Below are 20537 nucleotides of genomic sequence, written 5' to 3'. Positions count from 1 at the left end.
ATACCAATATAACATGTGATGTTTCATTAACCTCTTTTATATTTATATTTATGTAATTCCTCCTATATTTCTTCCCTATTGTCCAACCCTTAGGGGATGTAGTGTGCCTTTCCTCTATCTCTCTCTCTCTCTCTCTCTCTCTCTCTCTCAATTCACTATAATGCCATGTTCATTTGGCTGATGTCATTTGGGATGCACATAGGGCACCTACTACCTACCTATATAGCACATAGTATACAGTGTCCCTTCTCCAATGACTAAAGCCAAATGGAAATGGAATGACCTTTAACCAAATCCAACATTCATAACATCTCCCTCAATTTCATAGTCATTACACTCAACTTTGATAACAGTTTAAGATGTTAGTGATGCATTGTACATTATTCCCACTGGTAATAACATTATTTCTTACTATGATGATTTGATATTTGATGATATGAGGATGGAGTACTTTGATATTGCTTAATTTTACCTTAGGCCTATATTCCTTGAAAAAGTGTTATTACATTGCTCAGGATTGTTATTTTCTTTTGACCAAATAGTTAAATAAAGTTCTTAAGCAAAAAGCCATTGACTTTGGAATTGAAATTTGGAATTATATGTTGTAATGAGGCCACTGTCATCACCGTCAGTTCTAAAGTCACCACCATCAGAGGGAGTTTTATTTGTTTTAAATGAATATGCTTACAACATGTTTCTTCAGTGCTGTTGAGTTATGAAAGTAATAGTCTCTTTTAATGCAAAAATAAGTTTGTTAAATAAAAAAAAACATTACTTTGTCTCCTTAGGCTGAAAGTAAATATTGTATAATATTAGATCTTTAAAGGAGTACACATGAAACTGTATAAAAATTGAATAAAAGTGAATATTCAACTTTTAACAGTGTATATGTGTGCTAAGAATGCCAGATAATGATTTAAAAACTCTAAATACATATTAGACCAAATATATACAAAATAATTTGCTTTTTATTGTGTCTGACGGTGTTGACAAAAACAAAGTAATAGCTGAAAAAATGCCTATTTTATGAAAAAAATACAAAATGAGGAGCTTGCACCAGTACATTGCTGAACAGGCAAGGCCTTGTCCTATAATGATATACCTTTAGATTTTGTGATTTAAGTAACTTTTTATTTTCAAAATTAAAACCTGTTTTATCCACAACCCCAAGAATCAGTGAAATATTTATTAGTCATAAGCCTAACTGGATTAAAGTTTCCTATAGCTCTTCCAATTTTTTAATATAAAGTTGATATTTCTTTTTAATATAAAGCTTAATTTGAGAATCTTTGCATATCTGTAGCACATTATTTCAGTTTCCTACATGTCATGTACAACCCCATTTCCAAAAATGTTTCAACATTTGATATGTTGTGTTTGTACTATTTTCAATGAAATATAGGGTTTCCATGATTTGCAAATTATCGCATTCTGTTTTTATTTACAGTTTACACAGCGTCCCAACTTTTTTTGGAAACAGGGTTATAGTTCATCTCATCTCATTATCTCTAGCCGCTTTATCCTGTTCTACAGGGTCGCAGGCAAGCTGGCGCCTATCCCAGCTGACGACGGGCGAAAGGCAGGGGTACACCCTGGACAAGTCGCCAGGTCATCACAGGGCTGACACATAGACACAGACAACCATTCACACTCACATTCACACCTACGGTCAATTTAGAGTCACCAGTTAACCTAACCTGCATGTCTTTGGACTGTGGGGGAAACCGGAGCACCCGGAGGAAACCCACGCGGACACGGGGAGAACATGCAAACTCCGCACAGAAGGGCCCTCGCCAGCCACGGGGCTCGAACCCGGACCTTCTTGCTGTGAGGCGACAGCGCTAACCACTACACCACCGTGCCGCCCAGGGTTATAGTTATAAAATGTAATTTATACCACAAATTAGTTACTCCTAAAGCCATTAGTTACTCATTTGACCTTATAAAGGTGATGATTAACTCCCCAGCAATGTTCCGATGAGGGCGAATGATATTTAGAAAAAATGAATCATTAAAAATGCAGAAAATTAGATATAGTTATAGCAAGTTTGAGTAATTATGGGATAATATGCTATTAATTATTACAGTAAAATAGTAATTACTGTTTCTTATAGATATTTGTTTTTAATATAAAGCTAATTTTAATTTATCTAATTTTACTTTAATTTACACTGTAAGAAGTGATTCTGGAGAGTGGTAAATATAATCTATGCAAACCAGATAAAATTTACTCGATTATTGCAGTCAGCCAAGGAATTATAAAGTAATGGGTAAATTATACATATGCTACCTATTCATTAACGGTAACAACCGTTACATGGAAAAATACGGTAAAATATACCCCAAAGCCGTGAGTCCTGTGCTCCAAATTGCGCATGCATCAGACCACGCGTTTGAGTGAGTGGGACAGGGAACTCTCAGACTGCCAGCTTCCTCTTTCTGGCTGTTAGTTTAGTGAGTTATAAAACAGGTTCATTACTTGAAATGTTGTGTGAAGCTGTTGTACTACACTTTATTTTGTGTTTTTTGATCATTTGGTGCATCATTGCTGCATATAAACAAGGCGGTTCAGTTATTTGTTGTATAAATGCACCTGGACTGCAGATTTGGTCAGTCCAGAAACAACATTTGAAGCTGTTAGTTTAGTGAGTTATAAAACAGGTTCATTACTTGAAATGTTGTGTGAAGCTGTTGTACTGCACTTTATTCTGTGGTGGTTTTTTTTGATGATTTTATGGATTAAAAACATTGAGATGATGAACCATCTGAAAGTCTTTTTTTTTTTTTTTTTTTTGGGGGGGGGGGGGGGGGGTACATCTTACCTTCTCCGAATAAGTAATGGTTACTAAGTGATATTAATTACCTTTGATTAGTAATTATCAGGTATTACCTACTAGCAAACAAGAGATAATTTTACCCAATTTCAATGAGAAAGTAGCTGTTGAATAGATACATAAATGTGAGGTAAATTTTACCCAATTTATTTAAGTATTTCATAGCTTTTTATTTCAGTTATTTTATACTCAATATATGGAATTAAATCTACCCCAAACAAGTCAATGCAAATTGTTACCTCAGATTTATTGGGTAAATTCTATAGGTTACTTTTTTCAGTGTACCTTTCCTATTGTAGTTACTGAATAATTCATATGCTGTAATAAAGAAAACAAGTAATATTTTATAGAATAAAAAGACAGCAGAGCAGGTTTTAGCACACCTTTCAACTGTGGTTAAATTTTCCATTTCATCTGGATTTAGTTTGTGGTTCTCAGTTTTACTGGCCTGACCTTTGATACACGAAAGCAATGTGGTCCCTTGTTTCAAAGCCAACTTCAGTTCATCCTGAAATACAGAGGAAGCACAATTTCAGTTTGTGCATCATGACAGACATTTACATGTGTTTTGTCCATATTTTTATGTGCATGGTCTATATCTTCATGTGTTCTGTTAAAGGACAACAACTGGACTTGTACAAATGATTGACTGGCTACCTGAAGCTTGTCATGTTTGTCTGTGTGAGCTGTCAGGAGATCTTTGGTGCATTGCACATCATTGGGAAGTTCGGTTTCTGCCAAGTCTGTTCCAAAACTCTGAAGCATTTGAGCTGTGGTCTTTACCGTCACAGCAAAGTTTTCGATGGCCTAGAAAACACAAAACACATTGTACTTATTTGCGCAAATTGGGACAGGTGGTTTCCAAGTTTTATGATATCACTGACTCACTGTGCGGTGGTGGATCCACTGACTGTGACAGTACTGCAGGCTTCCACCTAATTCACATGTCAGCTGGCCTTTATCCACATAGCTGTGCAGATCTGACAAGGAATTCAGCATGATGATCTAAAAGATCAGCAGAACATGCACAAATCTGTAGGAGTGACCCTGATTTCCATTCATCCATTATCCATAACTGCTTATCCTGTCACGGACAAGCTGGAGCCTCTCCCAGCTGACTGTGGTTGAGAGGTGGGGTACACCCTAGACAAGTTGCCAGATGACCCTGATTTGAGGAATGAAATGCTATAAAAAATATATCTATAAACCTATGGCAAATTTTAGTACAAACTTTGTAACAAAATTTGTATTAAAACAAATAGGGTGCCTGAGACTTTCGCACAGTACTCTGTGTGGTGTGTGTGTATATATATATATATATATATATATATATATATATATATATATATATATATGAGTGATTCCACGCTTATGGGTACTGAAATGGGGACATGAACTTATTCACCTAAAACCATTTCTTTTTTTTACCATCAGGTCACAAAACATGTAATCTTTAATGAATATGTTAAAAGATAACTTTAATTTTCTGATATGTAATAAAAACATATTTATATGCCAAAGTCAAGCCTATGAGTTCCAAAATGATGTCTGTTACATTACTTCTGTTACGATTGTCCATCTCGTGTCTGTTACAAATTAATTACAATCTAGCTATATACCATGCTAATCTTATTGAAAGAATGTGTATGTTTATTCTACTACACATGTTTATTAATTATATTTGCTAAAACATCACCTTCCTATGTTTCAAAAAGTAATTCTACATTGTTAAAATTGAGAATATATATGTCCACAACACTTCTGTTACGTTCTGACTTTGGCATATAAATATGTTTTTATTACATCTCAGAAAATTAAAGTTATCTTTTAACATATCATTCATTAAAGATTACATGTTTTGTGACCTGATGGTAAAAAAAAGAAATGGTTTTAGGTGAATTTTTAAAAATAAGTTCATGTCCCCATTTCAGTACCCATAAGCGTGGAATCACTCATATATATATATATATATATATATATACACACACATATACACATGTATATATGTGTATATATATATATATATATATATATATATATATATATATATATGTATATATATATATATATATATATATATATATATATATATATATATATATATATACACACACACACACACATATATTATATATATATATATATCAGGGCTCGAAATTCGCGGTGGTCCAGTCGCCCGAGGCGACTTAATTTGTCATTTGGCGGATAATTCCTATCACTAGACAGCCCGGCTGGCTAGTTGAAAATAAAATATATATATGAAGCGAAGATTCAGACACACCGTCAACTAAAGCCGCCACATATTAAGCGTGTGCCGTGTAATCGATGTGTTTATCGGCAGGACAGAAAATACCGACGGATTCCGAATCATATCGTGTATGAGTCAGGCTGCTGGTTTTTTCACTACTGCGCATGCATATAACGCATCTTGTTGAATATCGCGGTAATCACGTGTAGTATTAGACCAGGTGGGTGGAGCACAGAAGCACGGCAGGCCAGAACTGAGTTCTCAATGAACTATTTATTGCTAGCTTTTCAGCCTTTTATCACTTCCCAGCCCCGCACGCGCGCACACGATTTCTGGTTGGGAAGAGAGAGCTCCCTTTCTCTGCTCTCCTCTCCTTTTAAAGAGTGCAGTCACTGGGGAAGATACACAAACACAGGTTAATCCCCATCAGGTGCAATGATTCCACCACTTACCTTCCCTGACTCCACCCTCCATTCACAGACCGACGCTTGGCCACGCCCCCGCTGCCACATCACGTTATCAAATTCAATAGATGTGGCCACATTATCGCCCATTTAAACACGTGTTTTTTGTTGTTGTTTATATCTACATCTGCCAAAGCTACGTTGCAATGTGGAATTTTCTGAAAGGTGTACAGAAACCGCCAGAGATGGGGACAAAGCGAGCTCGGTCTGAAGAGGAGAAATGACAAAGGACTTATAAGCAAACGTGGGAGCAGGGTAGGCCTTGGCTGCAATACGATTTTTATGGAATAATTACATTTTTTCAAGTTGATTCCTAGTCAATATGAAGCTCCTAATGCTTTCTCTCTCATAAATGGTTAAATACAGAAAGCATGTTGGACATATTTTGGGTGCTATAGTCATGATAGTAAGTATATTTGTTTTCAATAATCATACACCAAGTTGCCAAGTTTTCCAATATATTATTATTTGTTGATATTATATTATGGTGCGGGCGGCACGGTGGTGTAGTGGTTAGCGCTGTCGCCTCACAGCAAGAAGGTCCGGGTTCGAGCCCCGTGGCCGGCGAGGGCCTTTCTGTGTGGAGTTTGCATGTTCTCCCCGTGTCCGCGTGGGTTTCCTCCGGGTGCTCCGGTTTCCCCCACAGTCCAAAGACATGCAGGTTAGGTTAACTGGTGACTCTAAATTGAGCGTAGGTGTGAATGTGAGTGTGAATGGTTGTCTGTGTCTATGTGTCAGCCCTGTGATGACCTGGCGACTTGTCCAGGGTGTACCCCGCCTTTCGCCCGTAGTCAGCTGGGATAGGCTCCAGCTTGCCTGCGACCCTGTAGAAGGATAAAGTGGCTAGAGATAATGAGATGAGATGAGATATTATGGTGCTCTGTGTTGTTCTCATTTATGAATTTAACAACAGTATCAAAATACTCGGGTCTTGAAATAAATGCACATTAGTCATGAACAATGGTAACTCTTCTCTTTTGCATTATTTTTGACATAAGTAAAATTCATACATGAACAAATTTTGGCTAGTTGATTTTCTGTTTGGCTAGTTACTTTGGAAGGTAACTAGTCCGGCTGGCTGGTGAAAAAAAAAAAGAATTTCGAGCCCTATATATATATATATATATATATATATATATATATATATATATATATATATATGCACACACACACACACAATTCGGTGCTATTTTTAGAAGTAGTAGTAGTCGTAGTAGTAGTAGGTGGTCATGGCCTAATGGTTAGAGGAGCAGCTTTGGGACCAAAAGGTCACTGGTTTGATTCCCTGGACCAGCAAAAATGGCTGAAGTACCCTTGAGCAAAGCACCTAACCCCCAACTACTCCCCAGGCTGCTCTGGGTATGTTGCTCTGGATAAGAGTGTCTGCTACTGTAAATGGCATTAATGTAATGTAGTAGTACATAGTATTGTTTTTTAACACAAATATTTTTTGGTTAAGTCTTGGTTAAGTACAATCATCACTGCACACACTGCATGATTTTGTTACAAAACTTTCCCCCCATAAGAAGCATTGCTACTTGACACCTGATGCCCAAGGACTAAAACATGCATATACTTGCAGACCACTGACCCATTTTCACTTCTGCAATATGGTGTGTGATTGACATGTGTTGCCATCCAAACCCAAAGCATCTAAAGCATTTTTCAGAGTCCACCTAGGATGATCCACACTCACTTTCCTTTCCTCATGATGCTGTATGCAATTACTGTATGCAAGTACTCTGAGATGCTTTGTACACTGTGGGTTTCGAAGAACACTGATGAATCATGCTTACCGGTACCTTCATTTTAAAGTCATCACGATGTAACCGGATGCCAATGTCAGCGATGGTCCTTTGTAAAAACCGTGACGGTCTTAGGACGAGGACTAGCTGCAGATTGCCTGGAAATGCCCCCTGTTGAACATGAAAGAAACATGTCAAAGAAAAGCTCCCAAACCCAAATAATCATGTTTTAATGTCAAAGAAGCCTTAATGTAATGAAGGTATATCTGTATTATGTAGCACTTTTTAACAAACAAAGAGCTACATGGGGCAAATTGGCAAAGTTTTGTACATTTGCATAGTTGATATAACCTGCATATGAGTATATGTGGTTTTATTTTGTCTCATTTTGCACATATAATCCATTTCTATTCTGTGTATATGGGGTGTTTGGGGGTGTTGACACACAAGTTTCAATATTATTACAATATTGCTAGGCTTACCAGGCAGCTTATCAGTCCTGATAAGGCTAATTGCCTATCACAGCCAAGTCAGCTCCACCTCTGTCACCTTGTGTGACAGGTACACGCTGGGTAGCCTGACCTTGCGGTTGGGTGAGCTAACGGAGCAGTGACGCTGGAAGGTGAAGTAACCACTTTCTTTCTGGAATAATTAGACCTTATTAAAAAAGCAAAAATCCAATTCTCTGATATTTGATTTTGTTGTGATGATCCTGTTTAGTTGGATTCATGTTATTTGTTGTTCATATTAATTAATCTAGGGTTAAAATAGTTTAAGTGTGGCAGCGGGAGCGTGGTCAAAGGCTGGTTTGTGAATGGAGAGCGAAGCTGGGGAATGTGAGTGGCAAAGTGGAAGCACCTGTTGTGGATTAATGTGCTATGTCTGTGTGTTTGTGTGCAGTAACAGGGGAACAGATAAAAGGGGGAGAGGAGCAGAGAGAGTGTTCTTCCCCTGGCTGAAATTATGCCTGTGCATTGTGACATTGAAAATCATTTAAGTCCACTGAACAGTGTGTTTCTTTTTTTGAGTTGTGGTTTTGGAAATAAAACCAAAAGTGAACCTGATCCCATCTGCCTGTTATTTAGCATCCACCACTATCAGGGAAACATGACACTGGTGCTGAAAGCTAGGACACTGAAAGGGAACCATCACCATGTCGTCTTCCCTGTTTAAAGAGCTGGTCTATGCCCTCGCTGCCACCCAAGAAAACCAGCACCAGGTGCTGGTCGTGACGCAGATGGAGCAGGAGCAGCATTTCGAAGCCCTGCTGCAGGCTCAGCAAAAGGACCGCTAGGCGCTCCTGTGCCTCATCACTCCAGCAGGTGCACCAGCCCCGGAGTCTGCAGGGTTCCACCACGTCACCCTCACAAAGATGGGGCTGCACAACAATCTGGAGGCTTTTTTGGACCTCTTCGAGTGAGCCATGGAGGCGTGGGGGTGGCCAGATGAGCAGTGAGCGGGCTGCCTGCTACCACTCCTGACCAGTGAAGTGCAGCTTGTGGCTCAGCAACTGCCTGCAGATAACTAGCTGGTCTATGCAGACCTGAAGCATGCAATCCTACAGCGAGTTGGCCACTCCCCAGAGCAACCCCGGCAGCGCTTCCATTCACCAACACTGGAAGAGGTTGGCCGGTCCTTCGCCTATGGCCAGCAGCTGTGGGACACCTGCTGGCGGTGGTTGAGGGCAGAGGACCGCAACATCGAAGGAACCATTGACATGGTGGTGCTGGACCAATTCATCACTCAGCTGCTGAGGGGGAATGGGTCCAGTGCCACTGCCTGGCATCACTGGATTGAGACATTGAGCTGAAGGATGACCATCTGGCTTCTTCCTCTCTCTCTCTCTCTCTCTCTCTCTCATTCTGATACCCCCCCTTGTTTCTCCCCTCCCTCCTGTCCCCTCCTCATACTGTGGAAGCAGGGGCCAATTTCCCCGCAGCCAGCTCCCCAAGCCTGTGGTTCCCCTTTCCCCTCTTCCTCTATGTTTCTGTGTCTTCCCTGCAGGTGAGTGCTCCTTGGCTCAGCAGTGCAGAGGTGAGGCCTGGGCCAGTGTGCTGGCACTGCAGGGAGTCTGGGCACTTCCAGGACCAGTGCCAGGCGATGGAGGTGGAGGCAGTGGTCCAGATCCTCGATGCCCCAGAAGTCACCCCCGATCTAGCTGGAACGTACCGCATACCAGTAAGTATTCAAAGGGGTACACATCAGGCATTGGAGGATTCCAGTTGTAATTAGACCTCCATGCATTGTGGAGGCACTCTTCCACGTTATCTGATCAAGATACTACTTTTATGTCACACACACTGCGCTAACTGTACAAATTATTGGGGATTAAATCATTTCGTACTAGTATTTATTTTATTTTATTTTATTTACCTTTGTTTAACCAGGGAAACAAAATCACATTGAGATAAATATCTCTTTTACAAGTGAGCCCTGGCCAAGGCAGCAGCACACATTACAACACACAAGATACAAAAAAAACAGAAAAAATAAAATATAAAATATAGAATACAATACAAAAGAAAATACATAAAACAAAATCAAAAATAAAACAAGTGCAAACAATTTTGCATGTGTGGTATAGTAAATACATAGAAAACAATGTATAGTTAAGTAAATACATAAAACAAGATCAAAAATTAAAAACAAGTGCAAACAGTATTGAATGTATGATTAAGATAAAATTTGAATTCGTTGACAGACATAAAACTAGCAAGTCTGAGTGATTTTTGAATCTCATTCCACGCAGCTGAGGCACAATAACTAAAAGCAGTTTTACCAAATTCTGTCTTCATTTTAGGGACATTTAAAAGAATGTAACTACTTGAGCGTAGATTATACCCTTGATTGCTACAAGATAAAAGACTACAGATATACAAAGGAAACTGACCAAGTATCGCCTTATATACAAAGAGGAGCCAATGCTTATGCCGTCTAATATGTAATGATGGCCAGCCTACTAGATTATACAGTACACAGTGGTGCGTAGAGTGATTTTTACGAGATATAAATCTTAACGCGGAATGATAAACAGAATCTAAAGATTGTAAAAGTGCCTTAGTGGTGTTTCTATAAAAAATATCCCCATAATCTAGAACAGGTAAAAATGTAGCTTCTACCAACTTTCTTCTGGCAGACTGAGAAAAGCAAGCACTATTGCGATAATAAAACCCCAATTTTAATCTTAGCTTAAAAAGCAATTGTTTTACATGGAGTTTAAAAGATAGATCTTCCTCCAACACAAAGCCTAAATATTTGTAGGAGGAGACCAATTCTATGGATCTGCCCTGCAGCGTATAAAAAGTTGGTATAGAAGAAATACACTTCCGGCTCCTTGAAAAGATCATATATTTAGTTTTCTTATCATTTAATACCAATTTCAGTGATAAAAGATTGTGCTGAACCCTTACAAATGCTTCCTGCAGCTTTAAAATGCACCTGTCAATAGAGGGTGCAGAACAATAAATTACAGTATCATCTGCATATAAGTGTATACTTGCATCAGATAAATTATCACCAAGATTATTAATATATAATGTAAATAGCAGGGGGCCCAAAATAGACCCCTGTGGCACTCCAGTGTCAACATTAAGCCTGTCAGAAAGTAACCCCTTAATTTGTACCCTCTGGGTCCTATCATTTAGGTAGTTAGAAATCCAACCTACTGTGGACTCTGAAAGACCAATACTGTAAAGACGTGATAAAAGGATCCTATGATTGACAGTATCAAAGGCTTTAGTCAAATCAATAAAAACTGCAGCACAGGATTTTCCACAATCTAACGCACAAATGACATCATTTAAAACTTTCATAGTAGCAGTTACTGTACTATGGTTCTTTCTAAAGCCTGACTGAAACTTAGACAGAATGCATTTACTAACCAGAAAATCCTTTAGTTGTTCACTAACAATAGATTCAAGAATTTTGGCAATAATTGACAGCTTAGATATTGGTCTATAATTATCTAAAATGGTTGGATCGCCACCTTTCAGCAGGGGTACAACCAAAGCAGATTTCCAGACATCTGGGACAACATTCTGTTCTAGTGATAAATTGAAAATATAAGACAATGGCCCAGCAATAATCTCCGCAGCTAATTTTAAGAAATAAGGCTCAATTTCATCAGGCCCTGCAGACTTCTTAACATCCAGATTTTTTAGGGCCTTTACAACCTCATTTCTTGTGATGGCTGAAAAGCTAAATATAGGACCATTTCTTCTCAAAGGAGGAGATAAGTTTAGTGCATCACTCACAGAAGATTCTTTAAAAATTGACCCTGAAGAAATAAAATGCTTATTAAAACTATTTACAATATCAAGCTTATTTGTAATAGACTGATCATTTAATAAAATATAATCAGGAAAGTCATTACATAATGTCAAAGGAGAAAGAGACTTTATAGTTTTCCAAAATTTAAGAGGATTATTAATATTTTGTGAAGTTTCATTTAGATAATAATCAGATTTTAATCTGCGTATCAGTGCTGTGCATTTATTTCTCAATGCTCTAAAAGCTACCCAATCCCTTTCTGAGTCCGACTTCCTGGCTGTGGCCCAGGCCAAATTTCTTTCATGAATAAGTTCAGATAATTCATTCGAAAACCATGAATTATCACGGCCTTTTACTCTGAATTTCTTAACAGGTGCATGCCTGTTCACAATTTTCTGAAACAAGGTGTGGAAATACTGCCAAGCAATGGACACATCAGGTATTAACAATATCCTGTCCCAGTCAGCTAAAAACAGATCGTGCAAAAAGCCTTGCATATCAAACAGCTTAAAGTTCCTCTTTATAACAATCCTAGGTTTTGCTTTGGGAATTTTGCAGTTTCTTATAGCAACTATCGCACAGTGATCACTGACATCATCAGGAAAAACCCCAATATGAGAATACTTATGGGGTTTATTTGTGAGTATAACATCTAATAAACTGGACTTGCTGGGATTCTTATGATTAAGTCGTGTAGATGATTCAATCAGTTGAGTGAGATTCACAGAGTCACAAAAGGCTTTGAACTGATCTGAGTTCGTTGACATCCAGTCCCAATTTAAATCGCCCAATAAAACAAAATCCTTGGTCAGTAGGTCAGTTAAGACAGCCGATAATGAGGATAGAGCATCACTAATAGCTGCAGGTGGTCTATAGCAGCCGACTAAACACAAGTGACAATCCTTTCCATATTCCAGATCAATAGCCAACAATTCAAACTGTTTAGGAAGAGAAACTGATTTAAGAACAGATGCGTGCAAGTTTGACTTAATATACAATGCAACCCCGCCCCCTTTACTTTTACGATCAGTTCGGAATACGTTATACCCTACCAAGGCAATATCGTGATTTGATATGGATTTTTTAAGCCACGTCTCAGAGATAACCAAGATATCTGCTTTGGTCGTGTTGGCCCAAATCTGTACTTGGTCCAATTTTGGCAATAAACTGCGAACATTTAAATGCACAATCCCCAGGCCTGACCGACTTGAAAATTCCAGAGGAGTAAGAACAATTTCAGCAGGGCCAGGATTTGGATTTATTCCGGCCAATAAAAGCAACAACATCACCAGAAATCGTTGCCTTAAATTTTTTAATGGGGGACTACACTGTTTGTTTGGAGAGTACAATACAGACTTAGATGGAAAGGCTATACTCTCAGGCATAATAGCAAAGATGAATGAGATCTTTGGCACAATATCCAATGTCGTAAGACTAGTCACCCAAGATATAAACAGGGTGTCCGTGTGTTTTGATGGGAGATGCATGTGAAGATGCATCAAGACACTTGCGTTGCCTTCTGAATTCCCTGAAGAGTCCCATAGCCCAAAAATGTGGATAACTACATAAAAAAACAGTACCTTCATGATGCTCGTGCCGTGATGTTATGGAAGTCGTACAGACACCCCCCTCCTCTCTGCGGAGGAGCAGACAGACAAAGCCAACAGCAGCGCGAGAACGTGGGAAATACGCAGCTGGAGAATTCAGATGAGGCAAAAAAAATCACCAACCTTAACTGCAAGTGTCCCGCTGCCACGATAACCCACGGGCCCCAGCAAGCCCAGTATCCAACGACTACGACTTTCCAATCGGTTGTCGTTCGCTTTCCGGAGCGAGTAACCGACTGGTGCTGATGACCCGATGCAGCTCAACAGGCAGACAGCCCACAAGCCCAGGAAAAAAGGCGAAAATCACCAACCTGAGCTGCAGCTGCCCTCACAGTCACGGTAATCCCCGAGCTCCACAAGTTTGTAATCCAGGAAGACCTTCAGGGAACAACAGCGACTTTCCAATCGCCGAATTACCGACAAGAAGTACGTGTTGATTAATGTTGGCGGCCCAGTATAGTGCTACAGGTAGCCTTAAATTTTAGCCTTAGCTTCTCCCAACGCAGCAGGTTGCAGGTAACTAAAAGTCTATCAAAACATGTATGATTTTATCCAAACTTAAAATTGTGATTTTGAGTGTCGCGCAAAATGTAAAAACATATAACATTTAGACAAACGAGGCAACAAATTTGACAGCAGGTCGGACGAGACAACAGAGTGCTGCCATCTTGGATCTAGTGTTCATCATCCACAAACAGATGGGCTCATCGAACAATTTAAACAAACATAAACATATGATTCATAAGTTCATTTACAGGGATGCTAAAAACTGGGACAGGTGACTAGACCCTCTGTTGTTTGCAGTGCACAAGGTCCCACAAGCCTCCACTGGGTTTTCCCTATTTGAACTGCTGTATGGGCATAAGCCCCATGGTGTCTTAGACATCATTAGAGAAAACTGGGAGGGTGGGCCTTCTCAGAACAAAAATGCAATTCAATAAGTTCTTGACCTGAGAGCAAAACTCCACACGCTGAGTCACATAACCCAGGAAAATTTGCTACAGGCCCAAGAACATCAATCTCGCCTGTACAACAGAGGGACACGGCTAAGGGAATTTGCACCGGGAGATAAAGTCCTCATTTTACTGCCCACTTCATGCTCAAAATTGCTCACCAAGTGGCAAGGGTCCTTTGAGGTCACACAACGAATTGGGGAGGTCGACTATGAGGTTAAATGTCCAGATAGGGGGAGACATGTCAAATTTACCACCTCAATCTCCTGAAAGCATGGAATCAAAATCAAGTTCATTGCCAAGTATGTTCTCACATACAAGGAATTTGCTTTGGTTATTGGTGCTTGAACAGTTAAGATAGAAGAATTTAGCAAAGACAAAAGAAGCTATATACCGGTACATGGAATAAAAAAATAGAAGAATCTGAAATATACACATTTGAAAAGTGAACATATTTAAGGGGTACGTGCATGCGTTGTTGAAGTCTAAGCTGTACAGTATGCCCTGGAATGTGCAAAAATAGGTCACATGATGAAGATGGAGAAGAGACATGAGAAGAATGTGTGAGAGGAAGAGAATATGTATAATGGGCTAAGTCAATAAGCAAGCTGTATAGTGTGTGCTGGAATGTGCAATAAAAGTTGACAGAATGAAGATGTATGACAAGACCTTGAAATGTGTAAAATTGCAGTTCAGAGATAAAGTGCATGAATGTTACAGATTGGAAATGTGAGGTTAGAGTCAGTGGGGATCTCTGACTTTATTGATGAGGCCAGTGGCAGTGGGGAAAAAGCTGGCCTTATGGCATGAGGTTTTGGTTCTAATAGACCACAGCCTCCTACCAGAGGGGAGTGATTCAAAAAGTTTGTGTCTGGGGTGAAAGGGGTCAATCACAAATCTTTCTGCTCTCCACAGGGTCCTGGGCTCGTACAGGTCCTGAAGAGATGGAAGGTTGCAGCCAATCGTCCTCTCAGCAGAATGAATGATGTGCTGCAGTCTGCCCTTGTCCCTGGCAGTGGCAGCAGTGTACCAGATGGTGATGGAGGAGGTGAGGATGGACTCAATGGTGGTGGTGTAAAAGTGCACCATCTTGTGCACTTCTTCAAATGCCACAGGAAGTACATCCTCTGCTCTGCTTTCTTGGTGAGACAGCAGGTATTCATCCCCCACTTAAGGTCCTGGGTGAGAGAGGAGGTTCCTGTGGCTCTGGCAACAGTAGTTCCAGAGAGGGTGGAGCTGGAACCGGAGGCAAGTCTAAAGAGCGTGGCCCAATTCACCCCAGTCCCCTGTGGAGACCACCTCTCATCATCCCAAAGAGCACAGGTTATTAGGTTGCAGGAGGAATTCTGCTATGTGTTCTCACCCCTCCCTGGGCACTCTGACCTCATAGAACACCATATTGAGACTCCCCCAGGGTGGTGGTGCACAGCCACCCGTATTGGCTTCCCGAGCACAAGAAAAATGTGGTTCGGGACAAAGTCCAGGCTATGCTTAAGATGGGAGTAATTGAGGAGTCGCACAGCAACTGGAGCAGCCCGGTAGTCTTGGTCCCCAAGACTGATGGGTCAGTCTGGTTCTGTGTGGACTATAGAAAAGTCAACACAGTATCTAAATATGACGCATATCTGATGCCTAACATTGATGAGCTACTCGATCGGTTAGGTGCAGCTCGCTTTTACTCAACACTGGTTTTAACAAAGGATATTGGCAGATCCCCTTGACTCCATTATCCCATGTAAAAACGGCCTTTTCCACTCCATTTGGTTTACACCAATTTGTCACCCTTCCTTTCGGGTTGTTTGGGGCCCCAGCGATGTTTCAGTGTCTCATGGATTGAATTCTCCAGCCCCACAATGTGTGTGCAGCAGCCTACTTAGATGACAATCATTTATAGTAATGATTGGGAGAAGCACCTACAACATTTGCTGGGTGGTGCTGAGGTCGCTGAGGCGTGTGGGGCTCACAGCAACCCCAAAAAAGTGTGTAATTGGGTGGGTGGAAGTATGGTATGTGGGCTTCCACTTGGGTCATGGGCAGGTGCATCCCCAAATTGATAAGACTGCAGCAATTGCGGCCTGCCCGAGCCCTAAGACCAAAAAGGGGTGAGGCAGTTCCTGGGGCTGGCTGGCTATTTTAGGCGGTTTGTGCCTAATTTTTCGGATGTCACCAGCCCGCTGACTGACCTCATTAAAAAGGGAGAACCAGATCTGGTCCAGTGGACAGAGCCATGCCAATAGGCCTTTAGCCAGATAAAAGGTGCACTGTGTGGGGCCACTTTTATACTTCCCTGACTTTTCTCTCCTTTTTGTTGTGCAGACCGATGCATCGGACAGAGGGCTGGGGGCCATTGTGTCCCAAACGGTGGAAGGAGAGGAGCGCCCTGTGCTGTACATCAGCCACAAGCTTTCCATGCAAGAGATGAAGCACCATCAAAAAGGAGTGCTTGGCCATCAAATGGACGGTCCTCACCCTCTGTTATTACCTGCTGGGATGCCCTTTCACCCTCTGCTCAGATCACACCCCGCTCTAGTGGCTCCACCGCATAAAGGATGCTCTTTAAGGCTACATCCACACGACAACAGCAACGAGATGTTATTTAAAAATATATCGCGTCCAAATGGGCAACAATCAGTAAAATATCAGGTCCATATGGCAACGCAACGCTTGCTGAAAACGATGCAATACACATGTCACACCTCTAGGGGCGCTGTAAGACGGTCCCTTCGGAGACACCAGAACAATAGAAGAAGTAAGGACGCATGCGCATAAACTATTATGCGCGAGACTTCATATTAGCCACAAAGTCAGGAAAATCTGTTTGTAAAATTACATTATAATGACCAAATACAATGAAAAGTATTTTTCCAGTCTCACCTGTGAAAGGTAATCCCATGTGATCTCGTTTGGACGGCAAACCTGTTGGTACAGTTAAATGCAGCTAATCTTTATTCTCCGCTTTGACCTCTCCAAAATGGCGGCAAGGATGACATGATTCTACGCGGAAGGCGGCGTCTTTAATGGTCCGGAATAAATTGAATGATACACGTTGATGGATTAATTTGTTGTTTCTCACCTGTGAAAGGTAATCCCATGTGATCTCGTTTGGACGGTAAACCTGTTGGTACAGTTAAACGCAGCACATGAATCTTTATTCTCCGCTTTGACCTATCCAATATGGCGACGAGGATGACGTATGATTCTACGCGGAAGGCGGCGTCTTTAATGGTCTGGAATAAATTGAATGATACACGTTGATGGATTAATTTCTTCTACGCCCTTTTTGAGGAATGTATTGTAGGACTTAAACCCACATCTAAAGAGGTGAGATCGCTCCTTTTTTTTTTCCCTATTTTTGCTGGCGGGATCCCCTTAGGGCAGAGTCTCTCTCTCTCTCTCTCTCTCTCTCTCTCTCTCTCTCTCTCTCTCACTTTGCACCATTACACAATAAATATTCACAGTGAAAATATTTTGTAAGCGCGTTTCATGAACCAAGTTATAGGATTTGTTGACAACTCGCATCGCATCGCAATGAGAAGATCATTGGCACTACTGGTGTTAAGAATCAGACCATTTCATAAATGAATATTTTGCTGTAGAGCTGCAGTGTTTGTACAATTGCATGTTTTTGCTTCACTATTACTGTCACTATTCTGCTTCTTGCATTACTACTGTGAACTAACACTGAACATAATAATAATAATAATAATAATAATATCCAAGCTCGTTTCACTCTCACTAGTGCTCTGTAAGGCTTTTTCCTGGTGATATTCGTTACACTTCTACCCGGCGTGAAGCACTCACAGTCATGTGGTTGTGACGTCATCGTAAACAAATCCGTTCTACTCATCCAGATGACTTCACAACGACAACGTTGCCAGATCTTTCCACTCTGGAACCCGTTCTCAAAAAGATTGCGTTTTGGGCACCCAAAACGCCGGTGCCGTGTGGACGCCAGGCCTAAACGATAAGCAATTGTATCGGAGTCACCTGAATCCGTTGCCGTGTGGACAGGGCCTATTGCTGCTTTTCCACTACAAACGCGGCTGAGTCGGGCTGAGCCGTGCCGTGCTGAGTCGGGCTGAGCGGGGCTGTTGGAGTTGCATTTCGACTACAACCGCGCTGAACCGTGCTGGCTGGAAGTGGGTGGACACATTGGGTGGAGTTAGCGAAAGTGGGTGGACGTCAGGTGATGTCGTTAAGCAGTGCAAACAGTGACATCAGTGAGCTTTTAAGCGGTAGTCTCACGACCCGAATAGTAAACAATAAACATGGAGGACATGGAGTCGTTAGTGTTGCTGGTCTTGGTGCTGTGGCTTGTTGTCACCGACAACGCGGACAGATACTGGCAAGAGCGTATAGATGAGGCGAGGCGCATAAGGCTTCAGAAATTCTCGTAATTCGTAATTCTTCTCCTTCCGGGTTTGCGGTGTTTACAGATCCCAGCGCGCTCGCGGGGCGTGTGTGGGCATGTGAGGACACTCCTCCTCACCAATCAGTGCACAGGGGAGTGTCTGCTCACGCCCCCAGCCTCACTCGGCTCGCTTTGGCTCGCTTCAGCCCCACTCCAAAACGGTGCGAGTTTTAGGGGCTAAGTAGGGCTGAAGCGAGCTGAGTCGTGCTGGTTTTTGGTAGTCGAAACGCGAGCCATGTCGGGCTGAAGTGAGCTAAAGCGAGCTGAAGTGAGCTGAAAAAGGGTAGTGGAAAAGGGCCATAAGTCTACTGAAAAGCGTGTTTCTTTTTTTGAGTTGTTGGCTGCAGGCTGGACAGCTCTCTGGTCTGAGTCGAGCAGTGGGGGGTATGTAGTAGTGGGGGCATGGTCAAGGGCCAGTTTGTGAATGGAGAGTGAAGCCAGGGAATGTGAATGGCAAAGTGGAAGCACCTGTTGTGGATTAATGTGCTGTGTCTGTGTTTGTGTGCAGTGACAGGGAGCAGATAAAAGGGGGAGAGGAGCAGAGAAAGTGTTCTTCCCTTGGTTGAAATCACGCCTGTGTGTTGTGACATTGAAAATCCTTTAAGTCTACTGAAAAACGTGTTTCTTTTTTGGAGTTGTGGTTTTGGAAATAAAACAAAAGTGAACCTGATCCTGCCTGCCTGTCATTCAGCATCCACCACTATCAGGGAAACATTACAGTAAGAAATGGAGAAAATTATCCTAAGTTCTGTCTCGGGACCATTAATGTAAGGACATGCAAGTGTGAAAGTAAACTGGTAGATTGTGTGGCACACTGCAAGAGATTAGCACATGATATAACCTGTATGCAAGAAGTCCATCAGAGAGGTGATGGTGAAATCTGTTTCAATGACGATGTGCTGAAAGACTGGCAATTAGTGTAGAATCGTTTGAAGATCGTACAAGCCGGAGTTGCTGTTGCTCTGGCCCCACATGTTATACTATCAGGTATGCAACACATTATTGAGGAAAGGCTTACGATGTTAAGAGTGAAGATGAATGGGGTGAAATTGGCAATCTATAGCTGTTATTGTTCAACAGAGAAGAAGCCTACTTCCACCAAAGAATTCTTCTGTTGAACACTCAGCAAGGCCATACAGAAGATGAAATAAGACCACCCATCTTATAAGATCATTGCTGCTGGTGACTTCAACGCAACCATTGGACAAGACTGTGATCCTGATAGTTGGAAGGGAGTAGACCCCTATCACGATGAAAACCCAGCAAGTTTTAATGGGACCAAGCTCATCGAAACAGCAGAAGGCAATGCACTCTTCATTTATACCACAACACAATATTCGTAACAAGATCAGATGAGCACAGATGGTCCTTCCATTCAAATATTGGGTATAAGTGAAGACTGGATTATATGCTATGCCAAACATGCTATAAAGAACTGCAGAGCGTACCCTATGCAAAGCCAGCCTTTTGATTCAGACCACCGGATCGTAGTTATGGATACCCACTTCCCGATGAAGAAAATGGTCAGAAAAATCTTTTACAAAAAGCGGGTCTCCAGTATAGTACTACATCATCTAAGAGATGACTCTTCCATTCAGGATGCATATAGTGCTAATCTTGACTATCTGCTATCAACTGGGTCATCAGCATAAACAGTTAACAAAATTAAAGTTAGTAACAAATGCCACACAACAGGCTTCCATGGAGACAATTCCTAAGCGAATTAAGGATGAAATTGCAAAACCATGGATAAGTAATGATTATCAAGCACCCTTTGTGCAATACCATGATGAAAAAGACCCAGTAAAAATAGAAGACATTAGCCTGAGGTCAGGAAGCTTTACACAAAATTTAGAAATGCCTATTTTGAATCTAAGGCAAATCAGCTGAATCTCACGAGTAAACAACACAAAACCGAGGAGGAGTTCAGACTGATAAAGAAACACGTCACTGTCATGTGTGACTTGACCACTGATTCAGCCAAGGAAACCGGAAGAACATTTCTC

General features: G+C 41.2%; 1 protein-coding gene across 7 annotated transcripts in view; it reads right to left on the bottom strand.

The window, feature by feature from the left end:
• mcf2l2 (MCF.2 cell line derived transforming sequence-like 2) overlaps positions 1 to 20537 on the bottom strand; it is a 176438-nt gene that overhangs the window by 85798 nt on the left and 70103 nt on the right. For 6 of the 7 annotated variants that reach the window (XM_060941525.1, XM_060941530.1, XM_060941531.1 and 3 more), the window contains 4 exons: positions 7343 to 7462; positions 3723 to 3839; positions 3492 to 3641; positions 3218 to 3342 (listed from right to left, as the gene is read on the bottom strand). In XM_060941525.1, the coding sequence (XP_060797508.1) occupies positions 3218 to 3342; positions 3492 to 3641; positions 3723 to 3839; positions 7343 to 7462 (512 nt within the window). The remainder of the gene's footprint in view (positions 1 to 3217; positions 3343 to 3491; positions 3642 to 3722; positions 3840 to 7342; positions 7463 to 20537) is intronic. The other variant, XM_060941526.1, reaches the window with a different exon arrangement.

Source organism: Neoarius graeffei, chromosome 15, assembly GCF_027579695.1.
Source record: "Neoarius graeffei isolate fNeoGra1 chromosome 15, fNeoGra1.pri, whole genome shotgun sequence".
NCBI lineage: Eukaryota > Metazoa > Chordata > Actinopteri > Siluriformes > Ariidae > Neoarius > Neoarius graeffei.
The sequence above is the reverse complement of the archived record's forward strand: the minus strand, read 5'-3'. Positions and strand labels throughout refer to the sequence as shown.